The sequence below is a fragment of the Lachnellula hyalina genome (assembly GCF_007821495.1).
Source record: "Lachnellula hyalina strain CBS 185.66 chromosome Unknown contig00047, whole genome shotgun sequence".
In the NCBI taxonomy this organism is placed as follows: domain Eukaryota; kingdom Fungi; phylum Ascomycota; class Leotiomycetes; order Helotiales; family Lachnaceae; genus Lachnellula; species Lachnellula hyalina.
In genome coordinates this window covers 37,903-55,099 of record NW_022157161.1, presented here as the reverse complement: position 1 = coordinate 55,099, position 17,197 = coordinate 37,903, and the positions used below count along the sequence as shown (strand labels likewise).

The 17,197-nt window shown below is 46.9% G+C and overlaps 3 protein-coding genes across 3 annotated transcripts; 1 reads left to right on the top strand and 2 right to left on the bottom strand.

The window, feature by feature from the left end:
- Nucleotides 1–270: 270 nt before the first annotated feature.
- Nucleotides 271–2,007, bottom strand: UPF3 (Regulator of nonsense transcripts; the record flags this gene model as incomplete). The annotated part of the gene is made up of 2 exons (XM_031148574.1): nt 271–1,720; nt 1,769–2,007. The coding sequence occupies 2 exons, from the start codon at nt 2,005–2,007 to the stop codon at nt 271–273; spliced, it is 1,689 nt and encodes a 562-aa protein (XP_031006290.1).
- A 364-nt stretch (nt 2,008–2,371) lies between these two features.
- ppe1 (Serine/threonine-protein phosphatase) lies at nt 2,372–3,750 on the top strand (the record flags this gene model as incomplete). Its single annotated transcript, XM_031148573.1, has 4 exons — nt 2,372–2,525; nt 2,579–3,032; nt 3,079–3,508; nt 3,559–3,750. The coding sequence occupies 4 exons, from the start codon at nt 2,372–2,374 to the stop codon at nt 3,748–3,750; spliced, it is 1,230 nt and encodes a 409-aa protein (XP_031006324.1).
- Nucleotides 3,751–4,951: 1,201 nt separating this feature from the next.
- Nucleotides 4,952–9,815, bottom strand: FUM19_6 (ABC transporter; the record flags this gene model as incomplete). The annotated part of the gene is made up of 15 exons (XM_031148572.1): nt 4,952–5,639; nt 5,692–5,772; nt 5,828–6,261; nt 6,311–6,495; nt 6,548–6,612; nt 6,661–6,711; nt 6,771–6,842; nt 6,893–7,091; nt 7,138–7,377; nt 7,426–7,588; nt 7,636–8,345; nt 8,398–8,631; nt 8,677–8,956; nt 9,008–9,237; nt 9,284–9,815. Coding segments are annotated over 15 exons (4,164 nt in total), but the record flags the coding sequence as incomplete, so codon positions are not given.
- Nucleotides 9,816–17,197: the final 7,382 nt, after the last annotated feature.

The following is a 17,197-nucleotide window of genomic DNA, read 5'->3' as shown; positions in this document are numbered from 1 at the left end:
TGTGGTGACAGTGGGGTTGCAAAAGGATGGAAACAATGCTCCTAGCCTTCTTCCCCAAAATCATCTATCTGGCCGCAGACTGGATTAGCCAGTTGCTGTTATTTCACCAGTCTTCTCTGGAATTCCTTGATCTAAATCTAGACGGCCTTTTGGTTGTCTTCGGTCCTCTTATGAAGGAAGTATAGCCTGTCGCGTGTGACGAATCGTGGTTTGCGATTCAATGATATCATTAGCAATGAAGATGTGTCGAAAGTGAATGGCCAGGAAGTTCTATCCTTTCGCGGCAGGTCCGGTAGGGGCAGTTGAAGGAGCCGCGTTACCACCTCCCCTAGCACCACCCCTTCCTCGTCTACCAATGGTACCACCTCTGCCTCCTCCACGGCCTCCTCTCGGAGACTGTGGGGCGACATGTGCTGGTTTCTTCTCCGGAGGTAAAGAAGTGCCTTTACGTTGCATAACCTGGACAGTGCCTTGAGCCACAGGAATCGGATTCGCTGCCATCGCCTTCTTCAAACCATCGGATTCAATAAACTCAACATAGGCAAAACCCTTCCGCTTGTCAATCTCCACCATAGAAACGGCGCCAAACTGCTCCATTGCTTCCTTCAACAGTGGTTCTGTAACACCCTGTGAAGGGTTGGCGTGTTTGACGAAGGCCTGGGTGGCACCAGCAGACGGTACTGCAACATTTTGGGGCTTTCGAGGAGTTGTAGTTGGTGCGGGCTTTGGGGCTGGAGCTATGGGGGTGGGCGTAGCTTGGGCTATTTCAGGTTTCTTGAGAAGAACCATAGGAGCCGTAGGGGTTGCAGGAGTGCTGGGTGTCGAAGCCTTCGCTTCAGACTCACCAGCAGAGGATGCCTTAGCTCGAGATCTCCTACTATTGACCTGTATATTTCCTTTCGGTGCCACTGGAATGAGGGTTTGAGCAGATTGTGATGGAACACTATCTTTTACCTCTGGTGGAGCATTTTCAGAAGCCGTCGCTTTTTCTGCTTTCTGGGCGTCAGCAGTATCGCGTCGGACTTGACGATGCGCCTGAGCCGGGCTGAATCCTAAATCCCGCTCCAACATGCGAATATGAGCTGAGATAACAGCACCTCTTTGTCGGCCAGGGACCTTTCGAAGATCGAGCTTGGGGGGACCATCTGAACTGTCCGACTTCGCAGACGAGCCCGCTTTGGCGGATGCTTCCCTATTGAGGATCTTGACAGCTTCTTTTGTGGCCCTCTCGACCACTCCTTTGCCATCTTTTCCTTTCTTGTCTGGAGAATCTTTTGCACTTTTACCCTTTGCAAGATTACTTTCTTGCTTCTTAGCGGCCTTCACTGCAGCGTCTCTGCTCTTGCTGGCCTTCTTGTCCTTTAGATATTGGACCAACGGCGTAGTTGTGACTTTTTCCTTGGTAGCTGGCATGCCCTCAACCAGACCATCCACACCAACATCCTTTCCTGTAGGTGGGTTCGCCAATCCTTCCAGAAAAGCCATGAATTCTGCGTCCTGGTCGATTGTGCCTGCTCGTGCATCTACACGACGTCTTCCTCCTGGTGTTCGGCCATATGGTGCAAACTCGACAGTTGGAGGACCAATGAGGCAAGAGCTTGTGAAGGTATTCTGTGCATCTTCGAAGACTGAAAGGCGTATAGTTTCGGAGAGACTCATGAGATGGGCATCACTCGTGAGATGGAAGTATGCGCGCGAAGGTCTAGATGGCTTGGATGCACTTTTCATTGGTCAGCGGAGTACTGTATTTTGCAAAGAAATAATATACTCTTTGGAATCCTTTCCAGGCTTATAGAGGAACCAGTCCACCTTGCCTTGCGCCAACTTCCACTCGTCTCCTATGATTGAAGCAAACTCTGCCTCGGTGAGCGCGGGAGGAAGTCTCCTGATTATAACCTTCAACCGAGTGACAGTAGCCTTGGATGCTGGTTTGGGGCTATTGCCAGAGGTTTGAATTGCGGTGACTGGGAGGACTCCATTTGCTGGTGCTCTCTGCGTAGCAGCCATAGTATTGGTCTAAGAGTAAGAGATGGTGGGCTCGATAGGAGAAACTTCTTCTGCCTACTTCAAAGTACACAGACAATTTTGGCTATGCGCTTCATTCGTTCAATTCCATCATCATCAAGGGGGTGACTGTTAGTTGCACCGTCGTGAATGAGGGACCACGAGATGAGTTTGTTGCCTCGCTTCCGATAAGATAAGATGCGCTTCGACTACCTTGCCGCTTTAGTGAGCGGCTCTTTTCACCAATTATCAAGATGGAGGGTAATGGCAAGTCTAACTCTACTCTGCCCAGCACCTTGTCCACCACCAAGTCTACGTTACTACGGCCTTGAAGACTACGACTCTACACTACTACATTTGATCGAATATGTCTGTTCCTAATGTCCCCAAACCTGGGCCTGCGCTCCTAACCCAGCGGGCTGGCCTGCCGGAATGGCTTGAGGAGGCTAAGCAGTGTCATTACCTCCCCGAAACCGTCATGAAGCAGCTGTGTGAAATGGTTAAGGAGTGTCTCATGGAAGGTGAGTTCTGTCGGGCATATTTAAACTGGAAATGTCTCTGACGTCTATCTCAGAGTCGAATATACAGCCAGTCACTACACCAGTTACAATATGTGGAGATATTCATGGACAGTTCTACGATCTCCTCGAGCTATTCCGCATCGCAGGTGGCATGCCAGGCGAAACGAATGTTCAGAAGCCAACAACACAGACCGCGATCATTACCTCTGATGATATTGAGCCTCCAACCGAAATCACAGACCCCAAATTAAAGAAGAAGATTAGAAGTTCTGATAGCGGCATCGAGAGTGCCAGTGGAGAGGATGACGATGATGATGAACCTCGCGGTCGTCCAAGGACTGCTGGTCAAGGAAGTCGTGCTGGGAGCTCTGGAGGGGACTCGGCGATTGGGGTTAATAATGAGGTTTCGGGATCAGGAAACCAGAACTTCGTCTTCCTAGGTGACTTCGTCGATCGAGGTTACTTCAGTTTGGAAACATTTACTTTGCTTATGTGCCTCAAAGCAATGTAAGTATGGTATGCAGGTTTCATTCACAAAGCTAATTCGTTCAAGGTACCCCGACAAGATTACGCTAGTTCGTGGTAACCACGAATCCCGCCAGATCACCCAGGTATATGGATTTTACGAAGAATGCCAGCAGAAATATGGAAACGCTTCTGTGTGGAAGTCATGCTGTCAAGTTTTCGATTTCCTGGTTCTGGCTGCGATCGTTGATGGCGAGGTTCTCTGTGTGCATGGTGGTTTGAGCCCGGAGATTCGAACAGTCGATCAAATCCGAGTGGTTGCACGCGCACAGGAAATTCCACATGAAGGGGCTTTCTGCGATCTAGTCTGGAGTGATCCTGAAGACGTGGAGACCTGGGCTGTATCCCCGCGCGGTGCGGGGTGGCTTTTTGGCGACAAAGTCGCCACTGAATTCAACCATGTCAACGGCCTAAAGCTCATTGCTCGAGCTCATCAACTCGTCAACGAGGGTTACAAGGTACACCTGTTCTCATTTGTTTAAAAATCATAGAAGCTAACCCTCAACAGTATCATTTCGCTCAAAAATCAGTTGTCACTGTATGGTCAGCACCTAACTACTGCTACCGCTGTGGCAATGTAGCATCCATAATGAACGTCGGGGAGGATCTTACTCCAAAATTCAGCATCTTTAGCGCCGTACCTGAAGACCAACGAGCTGTCCCAGCCGGGCGCCGTGGTGCTGGGGAGTACTTCTTGTAAACTTCACTTACGATATCATGACGGCGTTCGGGTTTTTGGGAACTGCATATGAGGCGAACCACCCCTGTATAAACTTGGCGTTAAGTACCCGCTGCAATTGTAATATAGTACCTGGAAGGCGAGCCAGAAGTTACGAAACAGCATGGTTCATATGTTAGATGTTTTACGCGTAAGTGATGCCCTTGCTGTGAATAACATGTTTTCACGAGCTCTCCGAGTAGTTGCTTTGAGTCGGGCGGAGCAGTTGCTTAAATCCATCTTTCCTTGACTAGTTCGCAACGAACGTGTCATTATGAATACATGAACTTAAAGAACCACCCACCAACATTACTATCACCATGAAAGTCCATCACATTTTCCGACACGGTGTGGCGATGTTTATCAACGCCATGGTCGGAAGCTGCCTGTCGTAACAAAAGGTGCATACACAGCGACTTGCAGAAGATTCGTTCCAAAGGTCCTCTGGAGCCATTTATCTCCTTCGTGTTGTGCCTATTTCTCCGCTTCCAGCGTAGCTTGGCGCTTCATTTGTTCTTGTACCCTCATGTTTGCATCGGCCTTCCGCACCATCTTTTCGTGCTCCCACGCCAATATCTCTTCCTCAAGTCTGCGCGCCCTCTCCATGATATATCTCCACCCTCTATCTGGCCAATTACACAAAGACACCTCTAGAGGCGACAGGATGCCGTCACCGGCCAGCTTCCTCAATGGTATTTATATTATTTCACCCTACCAAGAACAGGGATTTAGCTGTGTCCAAATTGGAACTCTGGGCTGTACTTACATCCTCAAAGATCACCAAGCTCGGTGGGCTTGTATTTGGTCAGGCCGTAGGCCAGTAAATACCATCCTAAAAGCATAGACGCATCAGGTAATCCCCGAATGCATCCACGAATCTGACGTTCTCTCTCGGCGCTCGTCTAACCACCGCAACCCACTTTATATCTGCGATAATGTTTTATAACGATTGGAGAAATGAGCACTCTGTTATTGTATCTGATGGATGCCGAGTGTAAAGTTGGACTTCTACGACTTTGGATGTCATGAAGTCAACACCATTTTCCATGCAGGGAAGGAAGACTTGTATTTGTCAACACGATGGTCTAATCGTCTCAGGAAATGATAATTTACAAGCTCAACCATGGGATCTTCTGCAGAAAGCTCAGCCAGAAGGAGGTCTTCACATCCACCTCCGCCAACTCTATTCATCTTCTCCAAGAAGTCGTAAGGTCGACGGCTGCAGGTCCGTAATAACCTCCAGTAATCTCCCATCCCCCATAAAAGCCACAGCGTCCCTTCCAGTCTTCGTATGTTCATTCAAGACGCTGAGTCTATGAGCAACAATGATGACAGTATGGCCATTCCCGGTGAACTCCTCGTCAATCACACGATGGATGATAGATTCTGTATCAGAATCAAGCGATGATGTAACTTCGTCTAAAAGAACCACAGGTTTGGCTCCAGTACATCTTAACGAGATGGCTTTGATGAGTGCCCGGCAGAGTGCGAATAGTTGGCACTGTCCTACAGAGAGTTCCTGGAACAGTAAGAGCTTTTTGTCGAAAACGGCATGTTGGCCAAGTTCTGAGATATCGATGGCGTGGCCTGTCTCTTCTCCCAGATGCCTCTCACCTATAAAGAAATGTGACCAGAGTCCCGTCTTTCTCAACGCGTCGGTGACAATCTCGTCCGAGACGGAGGCATCTGGGTTTAGATTGAAGCGCAAGGTTTCGTTCGACAAAAGCAGAGGGTCTTGAGATACTGCGATGAAACACCTTTCTCGCAACACATCTAGCCTCACATGCTTAATATCAATGCCATCTATTTCAATCTTGCCAGTTTGCAACTCCAGGATCCGTAAGAGGGTTAGAAGCAACGTGCTTTTGCCACTAGATCTGTGGTCAGTCCTCAGATAAATCTCTACCGTACGCGGATACTCACCTTCCCGTACGCCCGCAGATGATCAGTTTCTGGCCAGCGTTAATATTTAGGCTTATGTTTCGCAAAGCAAGTGACTTGGTGCTGAGTATTCTTTGTCAGCTGCAATCAACACAAATATTTCTAGTAAGGTACTTACTGATAAGACGTAGTGATGTCCTTGAATTCGACTTGTCCTATGGAAGGCCAGTCGTTCGGGGGGTCTAAATTTCCAATCTCATCGCCCTCGGCTGAAGTCATACTCTCTAGCATTTTCAAGCGAGCAATAGCACCGAGAGAAATCTCCAGCGTAGTCCAGTTCTCCACAAGCTTCAGTAATGTCGAGTTCGCGACGAGCATAATATTGAGCGCGATTCCAACTTGCCCGCCACTGATACGCCCTCGATACGCTACGGCTATAGCAACAACACTTGTTGCGATGACCGCAGTCAAGAGATCCAGGACGAGGTTAAGCCATCTTTGGAGGGAGAAGAGGAGAAATTCAGGCCGCTGGGACTTCTCTACGCAAAGGATGTTGTCTTGAATCACCTCTTCAGACCAATCGAATGCCCGGATAGTTTCGAGACCCTCGACCTAGCAAGTCTCAGTCAGCTACTCATTATTCATCAAAGTCAACGCTTACAGATTCTAAGAAACTCGAGAAGACCCCTGCCCGAGATTCTAGTTCCAGAAATCGAAGTTGTCTTGACGTCCGAAGATATACCTTCTGAATGACGTAGACGATGAGCATACAGCCCGGTAGAGACATTGTAAGCCATTTCTGGGCAATGAAAAGAAGAACGATTTGCATGAGGAGCTTGAAGGTCTCTGATATTGTTAACATGCTAGCAACATGCAAATTAGGAAACTGAACGCTTACGAGCCATTATATTCGAAAGCGCTGTTGGCAACTGTTTGTCGATGAGCTGAATGTCTTGACTAAATCTAGAAGTTGTTAGCTTTGATCAGTACAGTGCGAGCATGAATTTCGACCTATTCAAGATAGAGCCATTCTCAGTTTTGGAAAAATAAGACAGCGGTGCACTAGGTGATGATTAGCTTTAAGTTTGCCTTGTGAAATCATTGACAAACTGTTTACTAACTTTGTTACAATATATAAGAGGCGTTGATGTAGTCGCATCCCAGATTGTGGGGCAAGTCGAATAACATTGGACCTATAATGTTCTCAATAAACAGAAGCCATTGAGTCCACGGGATATCTTACCACATAATACCATTTGTTGTAGACCACGACATGACTGATAGGAAGAGAAATCCACAAGTATAGAACACTGTGTTACTGCCACTCGATTCAGTCCACAGCTGAAGCCAGTATTGGGGAATGGTGAAGAAAAATGAATATGATAAAGTGAAAGTAACATAAAGAACAAGGTTGGTCAAGCCAACAAAACCAAAGTAGTAGCCTACATTTTCATTAGCTATATCCATTGAATTTCACGGGAGAATTACTGTAAAGAGCTGAGTCTCCAGTTTGTCTAGCAAGATCTACCTCAGCCTCATCTTTTGCTCGAGTCTGGGCGCTGAGCTTATCAAAGTTGGCCGATTGGCTAATATTGTACTTGCTTTGGGAGCTGGAAGTGAACTTTGCTATGGACGAAGCTTTCCCCTCAATAGTTTGCCAATTCCCTTGCTCTTTGATCCCGTGATCTCCCAAAACCACAATGTGATCAGCAGCTTGGAAGTACTGAGCTGCTTTGGTGTAAGTTGATGATATATACGATAGTATAAGGAACTTACTCGAATTGGAGGCCAGCACCACGGTAGTCTTCAACCGCCGAAACAAGCCTGTAGGTCCAAATAAATTGTCAAAAACAGATTTCTCTGTCTCACCATCCAGCCCGCTGAAAGTGTCATCTAATAGGACTATGTCGCATCTCGCAAATAACGCACGGGCGAGTGCCTGCACTTGTCAATTCGAATCTTACACAGCGACTCAGTAGTACTTACAACCCGCTGCCTCTGCCCGCCAGACAAATTGAGCCCGCGACTGCCAATATGTGTCTGATCTCCCTCAGGAAGTGAACTGAAATCATGGGTAAGACAACACATATTTGTTACTTCGTGATACCATGTATCATCATCTTGTTCAGCAGTACCTTGGATGACCTCTTTGATGTTACCGCTAGGAAGCCACGACCTTTGAGCACAATATGCTATTCGTCGTGTTGACAACATAATCGTTCCACGGGCAGGGACTACCTCTCCAAGCATAGCACGCAGCAGAGTCGATTTGCCGCTTCCAGTCGGGCCTGAGATTATGGACACTGATCCAGCTGGCACTTCAAGGTTGATATCCTGCAAGATAAGCTGCTTGTCACCAATTCCCAGTTGCTGGATTAGAATAGCAGGGCTAGGTTTTGTCAATTCGCCAGATGCCGGATCCCGAGAGAACTGGTTCGAGCTGGCTTTTGGCAGTGTCACCCGGCTAGCTCGTAAAGAAGGCCGAAGCAAAAATGATTGGATCCTATCGAATCCAGCGAATGATGCAACTGCACGCGGGACAATGGTCATTACCATGTTTGCAGGATGTGTAACCATAGTTAAAATGGCTACGGTAGTGAACGCAGTTTCGGTATCTAAATTCTGGCCACGCACCCCTGATATCACAGCAAATACAACTAGTGTAATAGATGGAGAGAATATCCCAAGCGCATTGGCTGCGGTATAGTTAGTTTGTAATAGATTTAGATCAATTGGGGCTAGACAAACCAGAAGCATTATAGTATACCATCAACCATCTGAGTTTGGATGCCGCATAAAGCTCTTCTTTCCGAAGCTCTTGGATGCGATTGCTAAGGTACTGCTGAAAACCGAGCAACTTAATGGTTTTCATTGCGCTAATCATTGAGCTTGTCGCAGCCACACGACTTTGTGTTGCATTATTCCAAGCCTTTTGACGAGGATGCAGTTGTTTTGCGACGAATCGACTCACATGGGAACACACTACACATATTAGTGCCAGGCCAGAGACAGTGGATATGAACGTACTATAGATAAGGAAGAGCGGAAGAGGCCAAATCCAGCCGACTTCACTACTCAGAAGAACTATACCAATTATCACTTCGACGACTTGTGCCCATACTTCGTGGACCATCTCGGCAATCCCGTCGAGACTATCTGCGTCGGTACTCATAAGTGTAGTAGCCTCGCCATTGTCGTTAGCTATGCTAGGGGATTTCATGGTCTTGTCATGAATAAGTCCCACAAGAGCACTCCTCGTAAGGAGTTTCAGCCTGTTTATGCAATGCTGGTATACAGCTGTGGCTATCTGAAGTCGCACATTAGCACACGGCGAAGAAGAATGAGAATTGTAACCAACGGCAAGGCCGACATAGACAATCGCGGCCGACACAACAAGCCAATAACCAAGGTTGCTCTGTGCACCAGCAGAATATGTTAAGACATATCTGATAGACCGCTTGATTAGAGTAGGTTGTGAATATCGGAAGGCGATCAAGAATAGTCGAGGCATAATTGCAACAAGAAATGGTTTCTTCACAGCTTTCAGTAACGCTAGGGGCAAGGTTTTTCTTGTCTCGGGCCTGGCTGCTTTTGTAAGTATTGGAAAAACGAGCATTGTGGGGGTTCCACTAACCTCTCTGAGACCATATTTGAAGTATTTTCTTTCTTGTGGTCTCTGGCTTCATATCTTCACTGAGGGGAGGCAAATCTTGGTCGATAAGGATATTCCTGTACCCCCGGAGAAGAATGGGGTTGATCCAAGTAAACAAGGCCCTGCTCAAAACGCCACTGAGCTCTTCGGGAGACTGGTGCTTGTTGACAGCACTGAATGCCGAACGCTTGCCGCAGCACTCAAATAGCAAAATAGCAGCATCCATACAACATCGAATAAGTACGGGACGTGAAATCTCCATACGTTCAGCGGCCCCAGAGGGCACAGTCAAGACCACAACATCGCACAAAATTGATGCTAGAAGGTATAGGGTACCAAGATCAGAAGGTTTTTGAGACCGCCGTTGCTCTAGAAACAGAAGCAGACTCAGGCCCGGGGCAGCCAGTAGAGAGATGAGGAGCGAGATGAAGAAACAAGTGTCATGCTGGATGTCTGAGGCTGAAAAATTGGTCAAATATGACAGCAACATGACCGAGAGTAAAACCCCGAGAGTCTATATTCGTTGTTAGTACAATACTTCGTACATATAAATAGAGCCGAGGAGGGGATGCGGGGGGAAGGGGGCACTAGCAGCTTTCAAAATCCCTTGCCAGTTCGGACTAGCCTTAAAGCTAGATTTGCGAAGCTCCCAAAGTCTGATTGGTAGACACAATAGAAATATGGCTGCACAAGTTGCCGATATGGCATTTATAACGCGTGTGGGCTCTGGAGCCATGATAGCTACTGTAATTGCAAACAAAGGTTGGTCGAGATGAACAGTAGTGGTGATGAGCTCGAGGCTGCTATTAATAATTTCGTACGCCGTACCCTGAAAGTCATCCCAATAGAACGTAAGGCTCATTAGATAAGATGCATTCTCAATAAGGATGGGTTTGTGACCATTGGTTTATGGCGACTCAGAAGGAATACGAGGGTCTTTTCGCTGGAAAGAAGAGGTTGTTGCTTTTGAACATTTTAAGATTCAGGGAGCTGAACCCTGTTGCTACAGGGGAGCATTAGCGAAGGCTTCTCAGGTACGAACGGGTACGAGACGAGTACCTTATAGGGCTGAAAGGGCCTTAGCGTTCCAAAAACAACAACACAGGGTATAAATTCGTGCCGCCTCTATTTGACCACTGAAATGTTGATATGAAAGCAATTCAGTGTACACGGAGAATACGGATACGAAATCACGAATAGGAAGTACGCCTCGGGTACCAACAACCAACACCGGGCTCCACTCCCCCTCTCTGCTTATATTGATAACAATATAAGGAAGGAGTGATTGAAATGCGGAAGGTGGGGTCCAAAGTCAAACTTACAGAGTACATTTGAGCCTCTCGACAATGGAAGAGACGTTTCTTATAGTACTGTGGCTTCTACAGTATGATGTTCCAGCTTTGCAAACGACCCCAGGTAGGTAGAAGTTGTGGTGAAGCATTTACTTGAATGCCGATTTTGCTCATTGGATAAGATGCATTCTCAATAAGGATGGATGATGGCCCGTTCCCGTTGCTACAGGGGAGCATTAGCGAAGGCTTCTCAGGTTCGTACGGGTATAATAAGTACGATATACGCGGCAGAATGAACTTGCGGTATTTTGTAGTACGTGCGCAATTTTGCTATAGTATTCTTCAGTACTAGTATTTCGTTTGATCTCTTTTCACCCCATATTTCTCCGACGTAGAGCCACCTCTACCAGAGACGAAGTATATTCCTTTACCCTAAGTAGTCCCAAGGTCTCATCCTGGGTAAAGATATTCAAAATGCATTGCAGGATGAAGATTTTGCACTTACGCTAATTTCACCATGTCATGTGATTCACTAGGCAAGCCGCACAGGACAACGTCACAAGTCTCTCCTGTCTTCAATTTACTAAGGCTCTTTGTGCAAATACTTCAAGCACGCTGATTACAAAATTTATATCAGAGATCGTGTTCTGCTTCGCCATGCTAAAAATTTACTTGATCATTTCACAGCTGTGTCCGTTAAAAGCAAATCTCAAGGCTTCTTGTTTCTACTCATGCTCGTCCACCCACGAATCCCGAGTTCCCTTCACTACTCCTTGATCTCATCATCGCTTGCATGTCCCCTCAGACTTTGTGGCTCTGAAAAGGGTATTTACTAAGTTCACACCAAAGTTCATTAAGTATTTAACGCCTGCAACTCCTGAAAAACCTTTATATCAATGTGGAAAGTATATCCTCTGGCGAAATATGTTCAGGTCCTAGTGTAACTCCTAGCCATCTAATTCATCTTTATAAATAGTTTGACAGAATGAAGAGATTCATTCGAGTAAGTGGTGCCATTGGAAAACTATGAATGTCAAATTATCTTCCTATCACTACCCTGACATTTCGTATGTCGAAGGGACATCCTATAAAGATGACACTGGGCTTCACTATAATAACTTACAGCATTTGCAAGTGCTTGACTTTTCATACCAATTATCATCCTCTAAAGTTGAAAATGATTAGGTCTCGGTCCGTGGAGAAAGTTTTTCCATAGACAGTCGAATAAAAACGGCGTTGCATTAGTTCACATCGCTCTTTCCTATCAGAGTTCTATCTACGCTATCAATATTTTCTCAATGTGCTGCACAGCGTCATTACTCTACTCCGGATTGTGTTTTGTTTTTTCCCGGGTAAATGGGCATGCTTCTTGTTTATCTTTTGTCTCTCTTTAAACGTATCATAAATTAGATAATAGTTTCCAAAGCAATTCACCGCCTGGTTTAGAATTCTGCCGCGGTTGTGATCCTTAAGCGAGCCGGCTCAGGAGGGCATTAACAAATAAACAAACAATGGAATATTCGAATATTAGTGCGATATGGGCAGATCGAAAAAGTGTATCGAGCGCGCTCTTCGGAGCTTTCCTTCCCTTTCCTCAGTTTGCGCTTTGATCTATACGTAGTAGAAGCCAGACTCAGAATACGCGCTGCGTGACCATTTTCAAACAAAACCCTTCACTCTTCCAAGAGCCTAAGTGTTTTCAAGTCTGCTCCCAGTTCTTCAGAGCAGTCCCTGGTCTCCCCATTCCACTCCACTCAGCACCCTCCACCTCCCTCCACCTTCGCCAACCTCCTCCCACCTCCTCTCACCTCCCCCAAGCTTAAGCTAGCTCCGACAAAGCTTCAACGATACCCTTTACTAATCAAATCGTTGGAATTGTCCTAGAAGCTCCAAAGTTTATTGGTCGTCTATTGCTCCCGAGAAGGCATAGACACACACTTTCCCTGTATGCAAGAACCCACTCACGATAGACGTGAAAACAGCTAATTTTGTACAGAGAACAACGCTACTAAATACGACTCGTCAACTGCATACAGCTCCCGAGAAGGTCTAGATACAATTAGATCTACGACACCTCAACGGTAATTGATAATCACCCTGGGGCGCGCAAGTGAAAGGATACTAATTCCGTGCCAGACACCCTAGGCCTACCAGCATCCGTCCCAAGACCCACGATTCTCTCTCGATATCATCCGGTAAGCTCAACGATGGCAATTATCTCTCATGCTATAATAATGCTTATAATCTTAGACAATCTCCTGCAATGGATTCGAGGCAGATACCCGTCCACGCAACACCTCCTGGCCCTCCCGCCCCCCTCCATCCAATTCGTCTAAGGCGGAGGTAGAGACAACAATAAGAGAAAAGCGCCCGCGAACAACCAGACTTCGAACAACAAGAAGCGCAAACCTGGCAAGCCCAAAACCGACGCGGATTGGTGGGCCGAGTTTGCGTCGACCTCTCTTTACTTTGATTCTTTTCTCGCTCATGGATGTGATTGATTCTGGCGATGTGTTTACTGTCCAAGGAAATTCCACGCTCCCAAAAACACTCGAAGAGGCTCAAGGTGATGAGAGTGGGTGGACTCTAGTGCAAGAAGTGTCCGAGCTGAAGACCTTGCCCAAACAATACGCTAAACCCAGCCAGCTGATAAGCCGAGATCTTGATGGCAAAGTGGTTTACACCACCGAGGAGACTCGCATTCTGGCTGTACTCGCCACTAAGCGTGCCGAGGCCGACGCCAACATCAAGAAAACTCTCGAGGCCGAGCGGGAATGGCAGAAAATTCGGGCTGCAGAGCGGAAGGAACGGGCGGACAGGAGGGAGGATCTGGAGAGCATTGTGGGTTCGGAGCTTGTGGATGAGGCTATGTGTGGTATGGAACTCGCGGCTGTAGCGAAGGAGAGTTGCAACTCATAGGGAGCAAAGAAAGACCGAGATAGAGCGGCAGTCAAGGGATGGAGGGGGTAATCTGTAAAGGTATATAAGAGTTTTAATAATGATGGTCTCACAGGTTCTAACGCATCCATGCCTCAGAGTGATTTTTCTCCGAGATCAGAGTAATGACTGAATCCCTGTTTTTCTTTTTTTTAGGGGGGGATCAGGCAATTTCAGACCTATAAGCTACGAAGGCTCGGAAGGGTACTCTCAGCCTCCGCGCCGATGTTTGCTCTAACGTCAATTTTTAATTATTGAGATTTGCTTAGTCAGTCTACAGGGAAATTTTTTTCACTCAGTGTTCACGTGCCCCCTCACTAGCGCAAGAAGATGCGCATAAATAGAGAGCTTCGCACCCCAATTTCAGACCTTTTTTTTCACGACAATACTGTAAAACACCCCCCCCCCCAAACTTCCCTCAACAGCCTTACTAATTCCTTCTACAGTCATAGAATCATTTCTATAGTAAACGTCTTCTTCTGAGCTTCTCAAAAAAGCTGCAGACCTCATCCTGGACGATGAATCGATCCTCGGTACCCAAGAGTGAGCATTCACACTCTCGCACTGTCCGCAAGGATGGCGGCATCTGCTCACGCAGTTGCTGTATAGAGAGTAGCAATGATCTCGGCCCTCTTCGCTATGACTTCTGTCTAGTGATTTGGGTGGGTGTCGATGGACGTCTGACAGGTGTCTTTTTTTCATTGTGCTTCTTGGCTTGTCCAGGGTCGCGAAGAAGAAACTGTTTTGATCAATCAATCATCAATTAAGAGTGCGCTGACGCCCACCATTATCTCACTTCCAAGACAATTAATTTCGAAGGTTCCTGTGTTAAACTAATTATCGGGTTTTGGGCCGGACTTCTTGGTATGAACCTCCAAGTCAGGAATAGCACGACGCCATGCCAAAAATTAGGTTAGGTCTTCACCTTATAATTACGGCGAATGAAATCCGCAACCCGTCGACTCTTCCATATTCGACATCCGCTTCGAATATCCTACGAATATCCTACAAATCCACAACGGGCCCATCTCCGAGAGTCGAATAATTCGCACACAAAGTAGGAAACTAAGAATGCTGCGAAGTCTGGATCAAAATACTTGCGGCTCGTCGACTTGACGACTGCAGATTTCCTGGCTCTCGTTCTGCGGGCGAACACTCAACATATACCGCCTACAGGATTCCGGCTGTTGCAATCGAATCTTGAGAATTACAGATGGTCTTCGAACCATCTGCACTATAATCATCAATTCAAGTGAGGCTTCCAATCATGCTTTCAACCCACGGCCTTGGAATTCTTGGGTCGTCTGCTCTAAAGAGATTATCACTTGATGTCTCATGGTATAAGCATGTCTGGCATGAGCGAGGGGAAACACACTTGGCAACACATTTGCAACATCGTGGTACCTACTTGACGTACACACCGAGAGCCAACTGCATTACCCCAAGACATCAAGCTTCACAGTCTTAGCTAAGGGCAGGAATGAAACGGATGCGTGATGAATACGAGCTCAACAAGAGTTGGTAAAAGAAACCGTGTGTGTTCTCCCTCTACATGACCTGACCACCCTTCGAGTCTTCAGCCATGGGGTCTAAACACACCAGCAGAGAACATCGTTCAATCCATCCCTATCCTGCCTTGAGAGAAAACTCTTCACCCACACCAAAACATCGTGATACCAGCCACAAGTGAGATATGATGGAAGCGCCACACCGGGCGTACCACACTCGCAATATCCCCATGTTCAAATCTGACAATATCAGATCATTAAGCATGAAATGCGGAGGACTCATACGGAGGGTTACAGAGTGTCATTAAGCCGTGTCCGGCTACATATAAACGCGCTGGCCTATGAGCTTCGTCCATCGTGTGGCTATGCGCGCGTCTCTGGCCCCCAACAACGAGGCTGAAGTCCTGGTTAGGAAGAGCATCACGATTAAGCATTTTTGATGACCAGCATAGCCCCGAAAAGAGGAATCTCATCTTCTACCTTGTGATTATTGAATGACCGACTGATTAACCTTCTCGCCGTCTCGTCGACACGAGCCTCTCAACACGGCTATGGGTATCTTTAGACCCTTGACCAGCTGATGCCGCTGAAGCGGCTCAATCGACCAATTTCACAACCCCATCATCATCTCTCTAGAAGTTTCCAGCAAGCGAGCAAATCATCTGGCCTTTGAGGCTTGGATCAAGCCTCAACGCCACACGAATTCTTTAATCACAACGAAACAATCTCTCTTAGAGACCCCTTGCCTTTTGACCCTCCATCACAGAATGTGTAACATTGTAGTATCGATGTTCTTTATGCTTATTCAGGTAGGGCTCTTCTTTGCTCTTTGTCCTAAACACAGCCTTGCATATTCTAGTTACTAGAAACTGTTGGGTGTAGCCCACCGGACCTCTACATAATCATGCGCAACATACAAGGCTTTCACTTAACGCCCTGTCAAGCAGGCAGCCGTTCCTATAATACCAAGCCAAAAGCATCCTATTGATCCGTTGTTGAACATTCATCCAATACCACCTGCAGAACATATTACTTGCAGTAGCTTTTGTCACTTTTGCCAATCGACACTTTCTTCAACATCACACAGCGCGTCACCCAATACTGCGCAGAATCTTACTTGCAGACACTTCTTCAATACCTCAGGCTCTGAAATCAAGAGAACACATCAGCCTTCATACGCTCACAGCTTTCTACGCTTCAAGAGCTATAACTACCTTTCACCCTGGGTAACACTCAGAGTCAGATGCCCCACAAGAATCACGTATACATCGAAAGAGGTTCAAACGGGCGTAATCGTTTTGTAATACCTCGCGGACGCCGCCACTCAGTATCTAGCGAACACGACAGCTTTACACCGAACGAGCGCCTCGGTGCAGCACAAGGAAGGATGGAAGCCCTTGAAATCCAAATCGGACAGCTCCAAAATCGCTTGAGCTTTGAACAGAGCAACAATTGGACCACCAGAAGGGAGAACGAGAGATTGACTGCTGAAAACTACGACTTGCAGGCGCAAGTAGAGGTTCAGAGGCAGGAGGTCAGACGCTTGGATGATATGTTGTTTGATTTGGAGAAGAAATATGAGAAGCTGGAGGGTAAATACAGGCAATTGAAGAGGCGATCCAGGTCGATGAGTGAAGGGAGCGATTACAGGAGAGTCTACGAAGAGAAGGCTACAGAAGTGGAAGTATTGAGGGCTCGTCTTGCAGAGAGAGATGACTTGATTCGGTTGGACGAAACACGAATCTCTGAGAAGAATAGTCTTCTGAGAGAGAAGGATAATCTTCTGAGGAAGAAGGCCGACACAATTACTTACTTCAAGAACTACCTGCGAACTCATGGGTTCAGGGTAGAGGATTGAGTAAGAGGAGCTCATCGGATTTGAATTTGTTGGGGGACTCGGGATTGCTCGAATTTGAACTATAGTACCACAACGTATCTCGATCACCTCCGGCTGTCTGACTGCCTTCCCGCTAGCGATTTGGCGAGAGAAAGGGGAGCCTGAGTGGCAAATTAGAATGGTTAGTAAGAATCTCACCCCCTACACATTGAAAAGCGCCCGCTGACAGAAATCGGCTTCAGACAACCATTGCAGACTCTTGTTGGGATTCCTCTTGGCATCGTGATTTTTGCTCTCGGGTGACGTTCATAGAACGCCGAGC